The following is a 19325-nucleotide window of genomic DNA, read 5'->3' as shown; positions in this document are numbered from 1 at the left end:
ATAATGGAATCTAAATAACTTCAGTTGATCATTGTATAGTATATATGTGTTCCAAAGCATCATACTGTACCCTTGCAATATATACAATTACCTTGTCAATTTAACAACAAAACGGTATGTTTACAAAATTTTAAGAAACATGATCCATAAATTCTGTTTTGACTAGCACTCTCAAAGGTCTCTCAACTAAGACAATAGAAAGAAGAGTGATAGGAATGGACATGAACAGGATCCTTGAACATGGGTTGTTTAAAACATGGGCAGAACAATATAAATAAAAGTGTATGGTGAATGAATTCTTGCACATGAGTGTGTTATAACCCCAGGGGACATACTGGAATCTAAAGGAACATATTAGCTCAGACATTATTGGAGGTACTTCAAGAAAAGGGTAACATGTTGGAGAAGTATAGAGACTTGATGTAGGGAGAAGAGAGGCATCAGGGCAAAGTTGTCTAACTCCAAGCTGCTCTGATCTGTGCAGACAAGCCCACAGGCTATGGCTCCAGCATTCGGAGGGCACCTCAGACAGGCATTGTGGATGAGTGCTGCTTCCGGAGCTGTGATCTGAGAAGGCTGGAGATGTACTGTGCCCCACTCAAGGCTACGAAAACAGCCCGCTCTATCCGTGCCCAGCGCCACACTGACGTGCCCAAGACTCAGAAGGTAAGCACGTGTGGATGGAATGGAGTCATTCTTGAGTGCTCTTTCATACAGGGGCAGGGAGGGGAATGGAAATTCTGCCCTGTGTCTCCTAGATGTCAGGTCAAAAGGCTCCAATCCTGCCAATGGGATGGATGGCTTACAGCTCCATCCTTTGAATCACTCTCTACTCAGAATTATCTTTTTCACTGCCCTGGACAGCCTGACACTTAGAAGACGGTGGAAAGCAAGGACTAACGCTGTCAAGACTCAAGTTGCCCAATAAGGCATCTTTGGCAAACAGCATATCAAGTCCCCGTTATCAGTGAAATTGTGATGATAGTATGTACTGCAGAAAGTTGTCAGAATTCAGTAAATATTCTCTAAGATGTACTCCATGTCCAAGTGGAATGCCCACACCAAGTAACTATTAGACAGGATTAACATTTGCCATAATTATATCTAGTAACAAAATTTGTACATCCTGGAGTTCCACAATGGTCCAAATACAGAACGACTCCATATTAGGACCTATTTGAAATTCACAGTGGCAATTATAAATTAAAGGAAAAACACTAAAAATGGGCATACTCTGTTTGGCTGTAGGAATGCTTAGATGTTTCTAATGATCAAAACACAAGGCATCCTTTGTCCAAGCAATTGTTGTAAAGCAACCTCAAGAACACCATCTGTGTGACCAGAAACAGATAAAACATAGTTGAATGTTGGCCACTTGATACACTTGTTAATGAATGAATGAGTGAATGAACACTTCAGAGCCTAAGTAAAATCATGGTCCTTACATAGAAATAAAGAGAAGATAAAAGAAGAAAAGGAGAAAGGAAGGAAGGAACATCCCTCTCTTGGGTGTTCTGAGGAGTTTTGCTGAAGAAAAATGGTGAACGTGTAGATACTATCATTGAAACAAAACTAGCATGTGTGGAAAGCATAAGATAAGAGACCCAAAATTTCACAATGACACCTTTGCTGTTTCCTGGTCCTAAGCCCCAGCTGAGGCTGAAGGAGGACCCTGATGTCTTAGGGGAGACATCACCCCAGTGAGTCACCTCAGGGGATGCAAGGGACTTGGTTGGTATATACAGAACACAGTAGGCACAAGAGTCAGAAGGAATTCCAGTGTGTGAATGAAGGGCAAAGGAATGTTCATTCTTTCTAGTTGAAGAGGACGTGGGTATGAGAGACAAGGTCCAAAGCTCTGGAATGTCAGCTCTGGTGCCTGGGTTAGAGACCCCTTTCCAGCACCAAAGCTGGCTCCTTTTTCCTATGGAGCCCAGGCATTCTGGGCAGTTTCAAAGACTGTCTTCAGCACAGGAACCATCTATTCTCAATGCAATTGTTTTTGTGATGTTTGCAGTCCCAGGCCCTATCTACAAACAAGAAAATGAAGCCCCAAAGGAGAAGGAAAGGTGAGCCAAAGACACACCCTGGAGGGAAGGAGGGAACAGAAGCGACCCAGCCAATCAGGGGAGAGAAGGAAGAGCAGAGAAGGGAGCGTGGAGCTAGGAAGTGTGAGCACAGAGGCCGACAGGGACGTGGTAAAGGCGAGGATGAGAGAGGAACTGAGGGGCAATGAAGAAAAGTAGGCCCAGCTGAGCTAGATAACGTCTGCGGTGGAAGGCGGAAGAACCTACTGTGGGATGTGGCGATTATACATGGAAAGAATGGAAAAGGAGAACATAACACCTCAGAAAGTACCAAGTGACAAGGGACCATCAAGAACAAATGAATTAAGAAACATGCCAACAAGATACACCCTTCCCCTTCTTCAAAAAAATAAATCAGAATAGAAAGTATGCAAATAAAGATCGCATCGGTAGCATGCATTCCAAATTTTGTACAAATCTATTAGAAAAGAATTGCCCGTGTAAATATATGTTCAGAGTTAAAGATTAACCCTAAATTCGCAGCAACATGTATTGTGTCATGGAAGTTCCCAGATTTCTTCCCTGAATTTCATTGGTAGCTCTGCTTCTTAGTCAAGCCCAGGGTGTAGGCCAAAGAGCATCCAGTATTTACATAAAAGACTCTGAGGTAACCTCTAAAAGGTCTCTGAACTTTTATTTTGTACTTTGGTATCAGACATAAAAATTGTATGAGTTTGCTATGGCTGCCATAGCAAAGTACCACAGACTACAGAGTAAGTGGTTTAACCCACAGACGCTTTGTCTCTCACAGCTCTAGGAGTCCACATTCAAGGTGTAGTTCCTTGGAGACCTTCCTCCTGTGTCTCCACAATCTTCCCTCCTTACATATCTCAGTGTCCAAAATTTAGTTTTCATTGGGAGATCAGTGAGACTCGATTGGGGCTCACCCTAATGACCTCATTTAAATATGATGACCTCAATCAAGACTATATATCTAAGTGTAGTCTGTTTTTGAGGTACTTGGAATTGAGACCTTACACATGAATTTGGGGGTAGAGGATAGCAGTTAGCCCATAATGAACATTTCTGATATCAAACTATGTCATTTGACTGTATCTCCTAGGGAGAACAAAACATTTTTAATTATCCATCTATCCATTTTCTCCCTTGCTACCTCACTCTTTCTACACACACACACACACACACACACACACACACACACACACACACACAGCTAGATGTTGAAATCTCAAATCCTATAAGCTTTTTCTTCATTAGAAAATCCCCTAGATCGTGCTGTTAGCACTGGTAAAGGCCTTGGAAGCCATTTGATTCTCTTTGTTTTAAAGACCAGGAGATCTGGACATGGGTAGAAATGCACTTGATTTCTAAGCTTCTTCTGGGCAGACAATAACACTTCATCAGAGTGAATGAAGTACAAAAGAAAGGGACATTGGAAGTCTCCCCTAATTTGGTATTTTTCTGCCAGAAGAAAGGTTGTGAGTACAAGCAAGAATGCTGAATTTTCTGAATGTGAAGACGGTATCATTCCACTTGCAGAAAGTGGGTCCCAGTGACCTTTGCACTTACTTCCCTTGATTCAATCAGTACAGCAAGATCTTCATTGAGCAGAAAGCAAAAATCTCAAGTTATTCAGATTGTGAATCACAACTCAAAGAGGGTGTAGAAGACGGTAATATTCAGCCACGCTCATGATGACCTTTGGGCTGGTAAAATGACTGAAAGCCACAGTGAAACATTTCATCTATGAAACATACTTCAAGAAGTCCTGGTGTTAGAAAGCATCCTTTCTTGCCTAGTCCTTTATGATCCTGATATTTTTTTCTACTCCAGGATCACCTTTTCACCATGGCTCACTGAAAATATTGGATTTCTTCAATATTATAGAGATGTCCAGAGCTCAAAATAGGATTAAAAGGTTCAGTTAGAAATGTGTGTCAAAACCCCCAATGAAAGCTAACCTACTTCCGGTATCATTGCAAACTGATCCTAGATTATTAGGAGAGACTACATTCTGTCAAGACAGCAAGCACACTTTAGCACCAGCCTCAGGTAAAAGCTGACACTAATGCCACATCAACTCTGCAGCCTTCAGACACAGACAGCTTTTCAAGAGACCTCAGTTCAGCAAAACAATTCAGTATTTGTGTCCTATGGAAAGGTTTGTGTGGTTGTATCTAATTATAAACTTCATTCTAGTCAAACTGAAACCAATAGGACTTTCTAGTTAAAATAAGTTCTCATAGCCATAGACTCTGTATTGGAATACATTTCTTCTTGAAATGGGTTTTATCCATTTAAAAGCAATCCTTAACATGCCTGCCTACATGCCATTGCTATGTAATAGGAATTAGGAAAACATAATCAAGCATTGTCCTTTCATATCATTTTAGTAGTAAGTAATACTCAAGGAATTAGAGGAATATGCACAACATACAATACTGAGTAGGTGGAAGGATGTATAGATGGATGGATGGATGGATGGATGGATGGATGGATGGATGGATGAATGGATGGATGGACAGATGAATGTTTAGATGGATAAATGAGTGATATAGGCAGACACACTATAGCAAAAGAAGACCACAAAAAGTGAAGAGAACTGTTGAGATTGATTCCTCCTTTCCTATTGAGGATAGTGAGGCAATCACAGAATAAAGCAGGAAAGGCAAAGGAGGTTTATTAACATCTCACATATTTGAAATGTCCTTCTTTAGCTTGAATTAAAAGTGCTCAAAAACTTAATGTGACAGTTTGTGATTAGCTAAATACTTCACGGTGACTGTCATCCATCCCAGAGTATTCTTGAAGTAAACAAAGTAGTAATCCTTATTTACAATCCCCATATTTCAGCTTCAAGTGTTTGTGTTGGAGCAAATTGATAATTGTGTTTAAAACTAATTAAAAATACACAAGGAATCACAATTCTGAGACAAGTTAATTGAGGATCTATGACTGTAAATGTCTAAATGAGGCATAAAGCTTACAAGTCGGAGAAGCAGGATAGTATCAAGATTAAGGACACAGAACACCTTTAGAATGCCTTAATGCAAGTCAAATCTCTTCTACTAGCCGCGTGTGTACTCATGGGCAAACCTTCTAGCTCATCTATGTCTCAGTTTCCTTATCTCTCTATATGGTAACAACTGAATCTACCCCATACAGCTGTTGTGAGAACTTATTGAAAGTATATATAGATATATCTATAATTGTGCATGTGTATGCATATAAGTGTGTGTGTGTGTGTGTGTACTCAAAATGGTGCTTGCACATAATAAGCACTATTGAAATACTCGCTAGTATCACTGTACTTTTGGAAATTAGAGCAATAGAAAAGTTCCCTGGAGTAGAAGTATCACATGCTGCCAAACATGTCGAGCCAAAGTCTGACAACTGTTCCAATGAGTACATATTCTCCAACATATGACAGAAGAGAACTCAGTGGTCTAAGATTCCTCCCAGCTTGAAGAATACTTGATTCTTTGAAGAATTAGAAATGAAATGGTTAGTCCAGCTCTGCCACATCTGAAGAACTGTTAGTATTTATTTCAGGGTCATACAATGGACTTTTCAGAAAAACCATCATTTTTTTCTCAACCAGTTAAAATCAAATATAATATGTGTTTTCATTCCATGGTGCCTGGGGAGAAATTAACTGTAGCATGGATGCTAGATCTTAATAGTTTTAAGTAAAACTGCCAAAATAAATCGCAGTGTGGGCTATTTCCGGGCTCGCAGGGCTTCCGGGACACTTCCGTTTCTCGGACTGACGATCTAGCAGCACCTTTCTCCAGCATCAGGTCTTTCAAATGTCTCTTACAAACAACCCAACTTCATACAGCTTCAAATTTGTGCTGGTAAGATGTAAGCATTTGCAAAAGGAGACAAAGAAATAGCTCCCCAAGAGTAACCCCTCTTCGAGAATCTCCTGACCACTTCCCTCCAACTGACAGCGGGAAACATGGCTTCCTACGGCAGCAGAGCCTGCAAGTGTTCAGGTCTACTGGGATTTATAAGGGAAGACAAAAGCTAGTCTTTTGATTTGCGTGCTAGAAGGGAATCAGACTTTTTTTGAAATATGTAATTGATAACACAAAGTTGACTTTTCAGCCAAAATGAAGTTGATAGCCTGAAATTAATGTGAGGGCTTTTGAAAGCAATGGAAAGACTGACAGCTTTGGATGAAGCCCAGTCGTTTTTTAAAAGTTTTAGAATACCCACCATAGAATTTCTTTCCTGAAATGCTACCTCAGGGCTGAAAGGCCAGTTATTGGTCGCTTTGACCTAAGTAAGAAACGACACCTGGTGCTGGTTAGAGAGGGTTCTTCAGGAGCCACCAAATAGGCAAGAATGAAGTCACCTCCCCTTTTCCTGCTCCTCTCAGAGATTGGGATTGTTGGCCACAACTGCCCCGGGCTTCTGCTATCTCCTTCCCCTTTCCTTTAAGAAGATTTAAAATCTTATTCTGAGGAGAGGTGTATGCCACGGTATGTATATGGTGATCGGAGAATAACTTGACAGAGTGGGTTCCCTCTTTCCACCACGACAGTCCTGGAGATCAAACTCAGGTTATTAGACTCGGCAGCAATTGCCTTTACCCTGTAAGCCATCTCTCCAGCCCCAGCCTCCCCATAAGTCTCCAACACCCTCTCCTCACTCTGGACTATCCATTCTTATTCTACAACAGTCTAAGCATGACAGCAAATATCCTTACCCTTGTTAAAATGGCTCCAAAGTTCCGAGGGAAAAACTAAGAAATTTTAAATCAAACTTAAGCTGGCTCAATGGCCCTGACTTCTAAGCAAAGATTCATATGCCAAAAGTTTTTTTTACAAAATTCTGTGTAAAGTCTAGAAATGTTCACATGGGGCTTTCTGTCTGGCCAGCACTAAGAGGTTAAGTAATCAAAAGCCAACCAGCCCTGCCATCTGTGAAAATATGATGGGCTATTTTCACAGCTGTAGATAACAATTATGGCAGGATGAAAATCTCCAATAATTAAGAGCAAGAGTATGGAAGGCCGAGGGTTGGGAAAGATTCCTAATCATTTGACAATGGTGCACTTGGAAACGTGTGATGTTGATGTCATGGCAAGGCATGTTGAAAAGTTTATGGAACATTGCAAGACCAGAAGAAATGAAAGTGTAAATGTAGCAACAAATGCATGGCATCATTATTGTTCTTTCGTCAGTATTAGTTGACTGGGTCACTATTAAATGCTTGGTTTGTCTCTGTGAATAATATTCATATTCTTCAAAAGAATACAGGGCTAGAGGTAGAGGTGCTTTGGCACCACAAAATGATTTTAAAATTTTAAAACTGTTTGCATGAACTGTTCTTGTAGCTTGTTCTGCCTTGGAAAAGCACTAGCTGGCATTCTCCTTGTTTACTTTTATACGCTGAAGGCTCCCATCAACCTCAAACAGATGCAAATCACTTCAACCTGTCATAGTGTTATTTTGTTCATCCTAAAAGTTCGGGAGAGTCTTCCAAGCTTCCAAAATTTCTCTCAATTCAGTGAAAAGGAAAATTCAGAACACAGAGTTTGAATGTTCTGCCCAGATTTGTCACACACTCAAAGAATTGAGTGGAAGAGGGCAACACCCTTTCTTACTAACCCTGTGAACTCATCACTGGTACATTGAACTGACACCAGAAGACTTTTTGGGGCCTCGGGTCTCTCAAGGACATCATGATACAAATTAGTACACACACTAGCTCAGCATTAGTATAAGTCATAAGCCAGTTGGAACAATGGCATTGTGAAAGTAAGAGGAAAAATAACATCAGAACGAATTTTCAGGTGAGAGGTGCAAACGTCAGTAAAATCACCAGAATCTGGTATTGCACTTTTGAAATGTCACATTTGAACCTTTCAGCAATTCCAAAATCAACTCCCTCAGGGAACAATGGTAGGATTAGGCTTATTTATCACCTTATTTATCACCACCACCATTATCATCTTCATCATCATCATTAATCACAAACGAAAATAGCCAAACCAGTTGTCCATAAAATCCGTCAAAACGACCTTGAACCTGCAGGATTCTACAACACCCTTCGAGACTGTTACAGACAATATAAATAAATAAGTACTTTCTGCTGCTTAAGGAAAACAGTCCTTCAGTATTCTCTTCTTCTATTTCCCTCCATCCTTTTAAACTGTTAACCAGCAGTTTCTTACATCACAGGAAGATAGGCTGGAAATCACTTCAGGTGGTTATTTGAAGAGGGAGAAAGTTCTTAAATCAGACTAATCTTGAAATAATGGTAGGATGAATTCAAGTTCCTTGACTTCTGAGCATTTCTAGAGAGACATCATTCATTAAAAGAGAAAAGGAAGAAGAGCTGTGGGCATGCTTCCCCAGCATTCAAGGGTACTCTGCAAAACCAGAAGGTAGCTAACTTTGCCTATAATCAGAAGAAAAGGGGTAGCATTCTAGCACAGAAAGGGTTTCAGTAGTAGTGACTATTAAAACCTGGATGATAATAATAATAGACAGTATTTATTCAACACTTACCCTATGGCAAGGGCTTTGGTGAATCCTTTCACTTAATCATCATAAGCATTCCTGGTAAATGCTATCATTTTCCCCACTGTAGAGATAAGAAAATTAACCGAAAAAGGCTAAATGCCTTGTCAAGGTCTTGCTCTCACATCTGGCCAAGTCAGGACACACACCCAAGATGGACTCTCACATGTTAGCCAGACACCTCACTCCTTCTTCCATTTCTTAATTAACATCGATTAGGCCACAATCATCAGTGTAAGTTTTGAGACCAGAGAGAGCTCTGTTACATTTTGCTTTGTGAACACAAGAAGTGACGGTGCCATGCTTGCTGTTGACCTAAACTCTACCCCATCACTTCTGCAGAAAAGTTAAATCAATGTAAACAAGAAGACAAATTTGCTATTGCCTTTTGTTTCTTAAACACGCTGTTTGCATTTAGGGAGAATACAGAGGTAAAGGAATAAAGCTTCCCTTTAAGTAGGAGAAACAAACATGTGCAGAATTTGCTCTAAAACATGTCAGTGTTCTAACAAAAGTAGGTGCAAATGAGGTATCACACAAGCCAGTCTAGAATGATGTTGCTAAGAGTCAAGCTCAGAAAATGGATCTAAACCAAGTGTCTTGGACAGCAAGCCTTCTTGCACACAATAGTAGCCATCTCCCTATGCTTCACAGTCAATCGACCAATGTAATGAAGTCAGTGCTTTTACTCCATTCTTTCACATTATAGAAGAGGAAACTGAGGCAAGAACAAGTCAGTGGCTGTCCATGGTCACATAAGTCTTGTGAGGTGAGGGAGCTGGGACCAAAACTAGGCATGAAAACCTATGGCCTCAGGGAGACAAATAAGCAAGATGTTATTAGGAGATATAACTATGTGAAAGAAAAGAGAATAGAGTTTGGTTTGGTAGCTTGCGCAAACCATCAAATAGCAATGCTATCTGATCCCAAGTGAGAAAGAGAGAGAAAGGAGCTCAGGCAGAAATGTCTGAGGCTGATATCAGGTGTTAAGGATAGTGTAACAGCCATCAGGGAGTCTTTATGACAAAGTGGCCACTAAAAATGTCTGGGTTCCAAAAGTGTGTATCCCCACTACACTCAGACACAGCTTAGGTGAGGGGTCAGCCTGGAACAATCTAATCTGTGCAAAGGAAAAAGGCATGGGGAGGGAGAGGAAGAAATAGCCATTCCCATCATATTAAAGGCAGAAGAACATAGTTTCCGAAAAACAGCCAGAGGCTAGACAAACTGACACAGTGTCCCATATGTCCACACATGTGCCTCTGTCTTAAAGAGTCTGCCACACACAACAGGAGCCCAGGTCTCTCGAACTGTGTTCTCTGTTCTTTCATTTTAAAAATCACATCCTAATGTACAGAGTAAATCTCACTCAGCTTGGCTACCAGAGAAGAAAGGCTGATCTGACACTGTCTTAGAATTGGAACTTGGGATTCCTTGAAGTAAAAAGATGTCAAAGCTGATACCAAGACATCTAAATCATCCTCCACAATGTCATGTGTCCCCAAGCCAACTAGAAAAAAAGAATTACAGCACATCCTTTTCAACAAGTGAAGGGTTGATGTCTGGGTCACCTCTCAATCGTCCACTGTTCTTTTTTTTTCCTATTTGCCCTTTTGTGGAGAAGGTCAATGCTGAGTTAGTACTTTGTGCTCTAAAGAAGCTGCTAATATTCCATGTTGGGCATTATTTCCCCAGTGCTTCTTTATAGGAGACCAGGCCTTTCCTAGGCTATGCCATACAATACTTAACTTGTTCGCAGTGAGTGGAAGAAGGAAACATGGTCTATTGAGAATATCAACACTTCCTTCCTCAAGTTTAAAGAGCCTATCATCTTTCTTTTATATTCTGCCCCTTAGGCAAAAATCCACACACACACACCCCAACAGGCATGGTGAAAATCAGAAGTAATGATATCCAAGGAGTTAGCCCTTGCTAACTGAAAATACTACATTTCCAGACCTCTATAAATAACCATGCAAGTGTGGCCTAGCTGACACTGTGGCCTGGAAAAACACCCACCCTTTTAGCTTAGAGTCTTCTCCCTGAGACTATGAACCAGGTGGACAGCTGAAGACATTATAAGCTACTGCTATTAGAAAGAGATATGGACTCTGAGGCACTAGGTTCTGTTCCACCTCTTGGTGTGGTAGGTAGCAGGCTAACAGGTCGGCCTCAGATTCACAAAGAACTGCTGCAAACTCAAAGCAGAAGTCTACCTTAACTCTAAGAAATATGCAAGTTTGTTTTTCTTTTTTTGCCGGGGTTGGGGGGTAGTTTGTGTGTTTGTTTGTTTACCCTTTCAAAGCTTCAGATTCCTTAAAGGTCAAATGGTCAAGAGGCCAGTGCCCATCCTGAGGATGACCGTGAGAATTAAATGAGAAAACATGTATGTGTTTGAACTAATCCTTAGCACATTATAGATGCTCAAGTGATGGCTACTATTATTTCTATTCTTAATTCTGACAGCCCGTTCCTCCCCAGCCTTCAGCATGTCACTAAATCTTAGCTAGCCTCAGTCTGGAAATGGAGTGACTACAAATAAGGTCACCTTGCCAAAATGGATGCCAGGAGCCAGGGAGAGAATGTACGCAACTGTAAAGCCTCAGCAGGTGTCACACAAGATCACTGTGATGTTTATTGTTATTAACCTTTGATGATCTTTGCCCTCAAAGGGTCTATGGATAACTTTCCAGGGGAAAGTTTGAGAGCTAGGGAAGAAGGCAAATGGCCTCTATTACAAATGAATCCCTTTCGCAGCTCATTCCCTAATAGGCTGGTGAGCCCTTCCTTCAGAAGGGTCAGTTTCTTCCATCAACCCCAGCAAGCTGGAAGACAGGCATTTTTTTTTTTTTAATAATCTTACCTTCTCTAGTGTCAATAGGAAATAATATTTACTCACTACTGTTTTCCTTTCAAAAATCTGTCTAGTTGCACACTAGAAACAGTTTCAGCTGGCTTGTTTGTCTTGGACAAGCTGCTGAAGTGAAAAGTTTTTGCTTGGCTGCCTGTGAAACTGTTTCATAACCCTTCAAGAAGTACATTGAAGGTGGGTGCCAGCTCCAAGGACGGCTGCTCCTAACAGGCCTCCACCTGCAGCCTATTGTCAAGGGTCGCCAGTGTAATTAAATTAAGACAATGAGAGAAGCAACAGATGCAGCCCAGTCTCTGAGTGCTTTTGTTCGTCGCTGTCATTGTCTGCAACAAAGAAATCACATGTGAGCTCCCGCCCACCCTGGAAGAGAGCCAAATGCAAGCCAGACCCAGAGCTGGTTTGAAATGGGTCCGCTGAGCCCGTGTGCTTGGGAAGCATGCCACTTAGAGCAGTGGTGGGTGCGTTTCAGACCATCACTCTACGGGACACTGAGGCAGACCCACAAGAAAACCACCAGGGCACACCTCTGCTCAACCTTACCCTGCCTACCTTCTGCTTTCGGAGAAAAGCAAAACAACCAGAAGGCAAAGATCTGTAAGATGGTCAATCTAAACCATTTTCCCTCTTAGTTGTGCACAGCCCTCACACACTTGAAGAGTGAAGTTCAGAAGATACCTGACTGTGTTCTTTAACAAGTTTGTAACTCAGCTCGAGAACTGGCGATTCAATCCATTATGGGATTTCTTTCACTGTTACCAGGTCATTCATGAGTTGTTTTAGTGTGTGTACTTTAGACTCATGGTTCTTTATTTCTAAGCTAGTGTGCATATTAAACAGAAAAAAAATTCAAATTAGTATACTCCCCTACCTGTTGGTTAATTTGGTTAGTAGTTTTGTAGACTAGTGCTGTTGACATTTCCACTATTTGAAGTGTGAGGTGAGAGGGAACAAATGGGTCCATGTGCAGCTTCAGATGGGTTGGGAGCTTTAATGATCCCACTCTTCTACCACAGATGCCTCCTTTCATTTGTCCAGAAAATGATTGAGAATAAGGAGCAGACCTTCACTGGCAGATCAGTGCCTAATGCTTTGCCCAGCAACGAAAGTACTTTAAGTGAACTTTATAAGAGTATAGACTATAAAAAGGGGAAGTCTCAATATTTTAAACTGATGGCATTTCAAGATGCTGCACTCAAGATCCCACTTTCTCCTGGCCTGCTTTTTTTCTTACAGTGGGCATGGACCTGTTATTTTAAAGAGTATTTTTACGTGGGAATGCCACCTTTCTTCTGTTCGGTCAGTAGGATATTGACCGTCGCCTCACAAAGGGCTAGTTCCCTTTCATGTTTCATGAAGGACTCAGTGGTAAAACTCGTGTTCCCGGTAGGGAAGATCAACATGTGTCAGAAAAAAATCACCACATGCCTAAGAGTCTTGGTTGATAGGTATTGGTTCCAAGAAATGTTAGTGTTCATCAGTATTAAATCCTCTCACCCTTCCAAGGTCTCTAAAGTCCTTTAGCTCCTAACGGTATTGAGATTGAGTGGGCATTACCCTAGGCAGGGGAAAAGTTTGGCAATTCCGGCTGCTAGTGTGAGGATGACTGTTTGGTCTTGACAGAAGTGTGTCCCCAGTGATAAGGGATACCGTGACTTCTGAAGTGCCATTCTGTACCTATTACTGTCTATTGCATCTTCTTACAGGACATTCTCTGACTAGAGGTAAATTACCTGCAGCATCCCAAGCTAGATTCTGAGCTTTAACCACCATGAGGCAGATGAGTCTGCTCTCTTAGAACTTCTGTTCTAAACAAAATTCATATTCTTTCATTCCTTCATCATCGTTATTTGTTGAGGAAGTCATAATGTTAGCAACTCAAAGAACATGGCATTTGGGCCTTAGGATTGTTACTTTCCAATTAGTACGGCATAACAAGGCCAGGGGAGATGGGTCAGTCAGCGAAGAGCTGACCGTGAAAGCATGGGAATCTGAGTTCAGATTCCTTGGCATTCCTATAAATAACCGGCAGCCAGGCATTAATGCTGAGAGGTGGAAACAGGCAGACACCCTGAGCTTGCTGTTCAATACTCCAGCCATGGTCAATGAAAAACTGTTTCAAAAAAAAAAAAAAAAAAGATTGCAGCTCTATAGCTGTACCCACATACACACCTGCATGCACACATGTGCGTGCGTGAGCACATACACACACACTACACACACAAACAAAGATGACATAATAAAGAGAGAAAGTTAATAATAACATCTAATACTCACGTTAATTATTATGCCTCTGCTCTAGAAAAGGGCATTCATGAATGCTAATGCCTCCGTCTTATAGATCCTGTTGTTCTATTTTGTGGACAAAGGAATTAGGACTTGCACACAAGTTCGTGTGGCTGGCCAACAGAAGACGGTAGAGTTGGAGCTCAGCTCAGGATTTTGTGATTTTTACCTGACTTCCCAATCTCCTGCTTCCAAAATGCTGCCTCTCTCCATAGGGGAAAATGAACAAAAATCAAAACAACATGTCCCTTTTATAAAACAGTAATGTAAAACAAGCTGCAACAAGATAGCAGAGGTAACCTCAGAGTCTGAGGAGTTTGGGGTTTTGTTGCCCTTGTTGTTTGGATCTGGCTTGTTTTGTTTTTGTTTTACTCACTGGGGGAAAAATAAGCTTCCAGTCAGAAGGGTAGAATTCTCAGGATCTCCATCCTGTGAATGAATCTGGGGTAGAGGCAGGTGGAAAGGATGGCATCTTTGTGTAATTATAAAGCAATGGTCCACATGCTATAGAAGATCATAGAGATAGTCAAGTTTGGTTGAAGTATTAACTAAAGGTTTGTCCATCTGTATGTTTCTCAAAGAATTCAAGACTCCAAACCCTCTTTTAGCTTGGTTGGTAGGCATAAGATACAAAAAGATGAGACCCAGTATTAGAAATAGCAGGGCCCAGTACCCAGGAAGAATCAGTACTAGTCTCCTATAGCACAAGAACAAAGGGAAAGGGGATATAAGTATAACAGGAACTGATTATCCATCTTACAAAGAGTTACAAGAGAGAGTGAAAGTTACCAAAATAAAGAAATGATGAATCTTTAAAGGCATTGAAATACTTCTCACCCTGTTTTGGTCATTGACATTGCATGTGTGTATTGAGTTAATTATCTATCACATAGTGACTACTAAACACAAAGGATAAATGAATAAATGTTTAAAGACATAACCAGATATATAAACCACAATAACTTAATGGGACCTTTTCTTCTTCCCTATGTGTAGGAAGTGCATTTGAAGAACGCAAGTAGAGGAAGTGCAGGAAACAAGAACTACAGGATGTAGGAAGAACCTGCCAAGAAGCAGAAAATGATGTGTCACGGCAGGATCCTTTGATCTGCATGAACAACCTGCAAAACATTGGAACACCGACCAAAATAATAAGAATAATAAGTTCAATAACATTTCAAAGATGGGCATTTCCCCCAATGAAATATACAAGTAAACATTCCAACATTGTCTTTAGGAGTGTTTGTTAAAAAACTTTGCACCTTGCAAAAGTGGTCCTGGAGTGGGTAAATTGCTGTTGATCCTTTATCAATAACGTTCTATAGAGAAAAATATATATATAATTATATCTCCTAGTCCCTGCCTCTCAAGAGCCGAAAATGCATGGGTGTTGTACAGATCCAGTTGCACTAAATTCCTCTCTGAATTTTGGCTACTGAAGCCATTCATTCAGCAACTGTGTATACGTGGTTTATGAATTGCTCTCTTATTTTTACTTTTCCCCACATAGCTCAAGCTGCTTGTTTTACAGAGTGTAATGGTCTTGTCTATCTCCATTAGCCCTTTCTCTAACATTGGTATTTGTTGAATTTGGCCTCCTCAAAAGCAAGAGCAAGTAAGTAGTCAATTGGCCCACCAAGTTTTAACCCACCTGACTTCATCTGTGGCATTTGTACCAAATATAAGTTGGATGCGTTTATTTTAGACACAAAGCTTTATTTTTCCACCTCGTATTACAAGAAAAAAAAATTAGAAGGACAGTAACTGCAACTTTGAGGCCAATCATTTTTAGGTGTGTGTTTGAAACGTAGAACATCTCTTCAACTCTTGGTGGTTCCTTCAAATGATAAGTTAGTATGTAACCTAACTAGCGATTGCTCTTTTTATTTTTTTTCCATATAGAGCACTATGTAAATTTAGCATATCAATAATACAGGCTATATCAACCAGTATGTAAAACTCTGTTGTTGTTGTTTTTTTAGTACAATGGTGCTATTTTGTAGTTTGTTATATGAAAGAATCTGGTCAAAATGGTAAAAGGTGAAAGCAAAGCAAAGATGAAAGCCTGGAGCCTAAGATGACAAAATTTAGAAAGGGAACTGAAAAAAAAAAAAATCCACCCTCTTGGGAGACACAAAGGCCTCCCCAGCTATGCCTTCCGAGAGGAATTTAAGACACAAAGTCCACTGAGACACACTTGGCAAGTGTGTCCAGAGAGGAAGCTATGGCATGGGAAAAGCAAGAGGCTAGGGATTTTAGGAGTCCTGGTTTCTTTTTATCACCGAAGAAACAAGGATTTGCAACTTCTGCCACATGGACTCACCACCATGTGACCTTGGTCAAGTCACTCCACCTCTCGGTGCCTCCGTTTCCTCATCTGCAAAATGGGGGGCAATATGTCATCTACCTACCTCAGAGAGGTGGTATGAATATTAAAAAGATAGATCTTCAGATTTTTCCTCTGGGTTTCCAGGAGGGTGCAACATCAGAGCCCTTGAATTGCTGAGATGCAAGGAATTCTGTAAATAACCCATTGACAGTGTAGCTCCAAGGATTATTCGTCAGTCACTGAGGTGACAGTATGATACCCAGGTTCTAATTGGTGAAGCTGTCCAACTAACTAGTGAAGAGCTAATGACTCTGTCTCCCCAGCATGCTGCAGAGTAAGAGACATTTGATGCATAATTTGGTTTTACTTCTGCATTGAACTTATGAATATAAAGATAAGTGAAAAGAAAGAAAAAGGAAGAAAGAGAAAGATCCTTGCCAATTAAAGAGTATTCCATTTATCTACTCATATTAATCCTTGTAGACACTTAGTATCTAGGAATAACTCTAATATTATCAATGATAATCTATTCAGTTTGAAAACCACATTTTCATTCCCTTTAGCATATAAAAAATAAATACCCTAATAATAATATCTATTAAAAACCACAAGTTACTTTAGTGGATGTACTCTTATGCCCTTGCTTGCGTATATACTTACTTACTTTATTTTGTGAAAATGTGCTGGCCAGAATTGCTACTTGAGAGGCAAAAAGTTTCCATCTCAGCCCCAAGGTTCTCCCTAGTGTCTGCTTAAAAGAAAGAATTCAGCTTCCTGCAGATGTGCAGGATACATTCAACTGGGCATTGATAACCAAAAGAACCTAGAATAGGTTCCCTGTTTGTGGAGCAAGATTGTCTCCCTCTTTAGAACAAAAAAATTATCCAATATTCAGTTAATCTTATTTACAGCCTTTTCTCTTTTGCAGACTTCCTTAATATTCTCACAAAATGTTTAAGAAAAACAAAAACAAAAAACAAGACATTTTTAGTTTTCCTTCTGCTGGGTTGCCTCAAACATCTCTGAATAAATGAGAAAGTGCTGTTCAGTAAAACCCTCAGAAGGATTTGGCGAGCTGAACATGCCCTACATATATCATGGAGAGACGTAAATGGAATATTAGGTCCATTTCACCATCTCTCTGTTTCCCAGAGGTGTGGTGGGAAAAGTTGGACCTTCCCATACCCAGGGTAGCAGTTCTGACGTTAGTTCTTGTTTCCAGTGTATACCTTTTAAAGTTAGTGATTCCAAGAAAGCCTTATAGGCAGTCTTAAACAGATTTGTAGGGTTCCTGCCATGGTTGGATATGGTGATTCCAAGTGTCTGTCACATGTTTTGTTTATTTAATCCTATACCTAGTCAAAAATTCTCTCAATGATGAAAACTTAAATATGCAATCCTTTATCCAATACATAATTCTCTCCAACTGAATCAGAAATCAACTAATAAAAATTAATTATACTAACACATCATTATACTCTCAGACAAATGAACACTGTAAGATAAATCTACATAAACTCTGAAAGCCAACTGACCATTATATGATAAATCAGAATGATTCAAGATTGGTAGGAAATGACACTTCAAATTTTACAACTCTAAATTTTGTAAGCTTTGCTACGGAGTTAAATAGTTTAGTGTCTAGAAATGGGGCAACTTTAAGACATTCACAAAAGAATTATAAAGATAGGTAGGAAGGAGTTTTCATTTGATAGGCTTATTCCTGATTTAATTAAAAATACTCAGTACCTAGGTCAAATTTTGGTCCTAGTCACCAAAGAATATCAGTTGTTTGAAAATTGTAAGGTGAATCAGTTCTACTGAAAAAGTTAACGCATCTCTCCACTATAATCTACTTCCCTAGAGTAAAATAAAACACTTTTTTAATACCCATCCTACATGTATGCATACACATGTGCACGCGCGCACATGCGCGCACACACACACACACACACACACACACACACACACCACCTACTCACCCTAAAAGACTCCAAATGGAATAATAAAAAGAAATCATTTCCATGAAAATCTTATGTTTAATAAAGGCAGCCCTGCCCCCTTGAGACTCCTTCCCCTTCTTGGAATGTCAATGCAACATGTGGAATGTCTGTGTAGATGAAACCATCTCATACCCCATGGCTCCAGGATTTCTGCTGCTGGTGTGAGCACTTGGAGGGTGTAAGGAAAAGAGGGTGCAGCATGTTTTGCTTTCCCATTTATTCTTTGGCCAGCTATGCCAATGTGGTGCTATTGTTTCTTTAAGAAAGTACTTGACTAAAAAAAATGAAAAAAGAAAAAAAAGAAAGCATAGACATATTTTTTTAAAGTATGAAAACAACAATCCTATAGATAGACGGCTTAATAAGATAGTATTAGATCTAGCCACCACCTTTCAACTTTATATCACTAACAAGTAGAATATTGTTCACCAAGTTGTGAGTTTGGGGGTTCAGAGACAGGATGAAGAGGTTTTAAAGTCTGAAGACTCCATTATTTCGTTTGCTCTCAAATTCAACAAAATTAGCAATACTTTACCCAATCTGAAATGTTGCTCAATAGCATGGAGTCAAAATGGGAGGAGAAAAAGAACTTGAGGCAAACGGCAGAAGAGGATTAAGTTACCTCTTGCTTTTTGTTGGTTGCTTGGGTTTCTTGTTGATTTTTGGTTTTGATTTTAGTTTTGATGTGCGTGTGTTGCTTACATGTGTGTGCATGTGTGTGAGCGCGCATGTGTGTGCTCCACTCTAAAACAAATGCTCAGAAAGTGGAGAAAATAAAAGCAAAGATTTTAAGAACATAGACTTACCTATTACTAGAAAGAGCTTCTGCCACATCCTCTGGGATATGCACTAAATTCTGGTTTTTAGAGGATGCTCTTCCACCAGATGCCTCAAAGAGTGCTCGCTCTCCTAGAAACAGTCATGGATCTCATTGGGAAAGGTTGGAAAGTATTTTCTTGTGAGATGGGGGTTATCTACCGACAAAGAAAGTTAAGAACTTATGAGAAATTTTTTAAGAAGATGGCTGACAATCTGTGAAGATTTTGTTTTGTTTTGTGTTGGTTTTTTTTTTTTATCTTATACAATCTTTATGAATGAAAGTCTTAACGTTCAAAATGACTTGGTCTTTTTTTCTCTTTCGGAGTAGAATGGAAGATAATAAACTCATATCCGTTCTCTATAGGCTAGCTAGAAATGTATGGTTTGGCTTATTGCATCAGACTATTTTAAATGTTCCTTTCTATTTTCAATCATAAA

The 19325-nt window shown here is 40.0% G+C and overlaps 1 protein-coding gene across 7 annotated transcripts in view; it reads left to right on the top strand.

Moving 5' to 3' along the window:
* Igf1 (insulin like growth factor 1) overlaps positions 1-18728 on the top strand; it is a 72816-nt gene extending 54088 nt beyond the window's left edge. For 5 of the 7 annotated variants that reach the window (XM_037196859.1, XM_037196860.1, XM_037196862.1 and 2 more), the window contains 3 exons: positions 485-666; positions 2018-2069; positions 14733-18728. In XM_037196859.1, the coding sequence (XP_037052754.1) occupies positions 485-666; positions 2018-2069; positions 14733-14758 (260 nt within the window). In that variant the 3' untranslated portion in view covers positions 14759-18728. The remainder of the gene's footprint in view (positions 1-484; positions 667-2017; positions 2070-14732) is intronic. The other 2 variants (XM_028880293.2, XM_028880295.2) reach the window with 1 other exon arrangement.
* Positions 18729-19325: the final 597 nt, after the last annotated feature.

This window comes from Peromyscus leucopus, chromosome 18 (assembly GCF_004664715.2).
Source record: "Peromyscus leucopus breed LL Stock chromosome 18, UCI_PerLeu_2.1, whole genome shotgun sequence".
Classification (NCBI taxonomy): domain Eukaryota; kingdom Metazoa; phylum Chordata; class Mammalia; order Rodentia; family Cricetidae; genus Peromyscus; species Peromyscus leucopus.
Note: the sequence above shows the minus strand (reverse complement) of the source record. Positions and strands in the feature narration are given on the sequence as shown.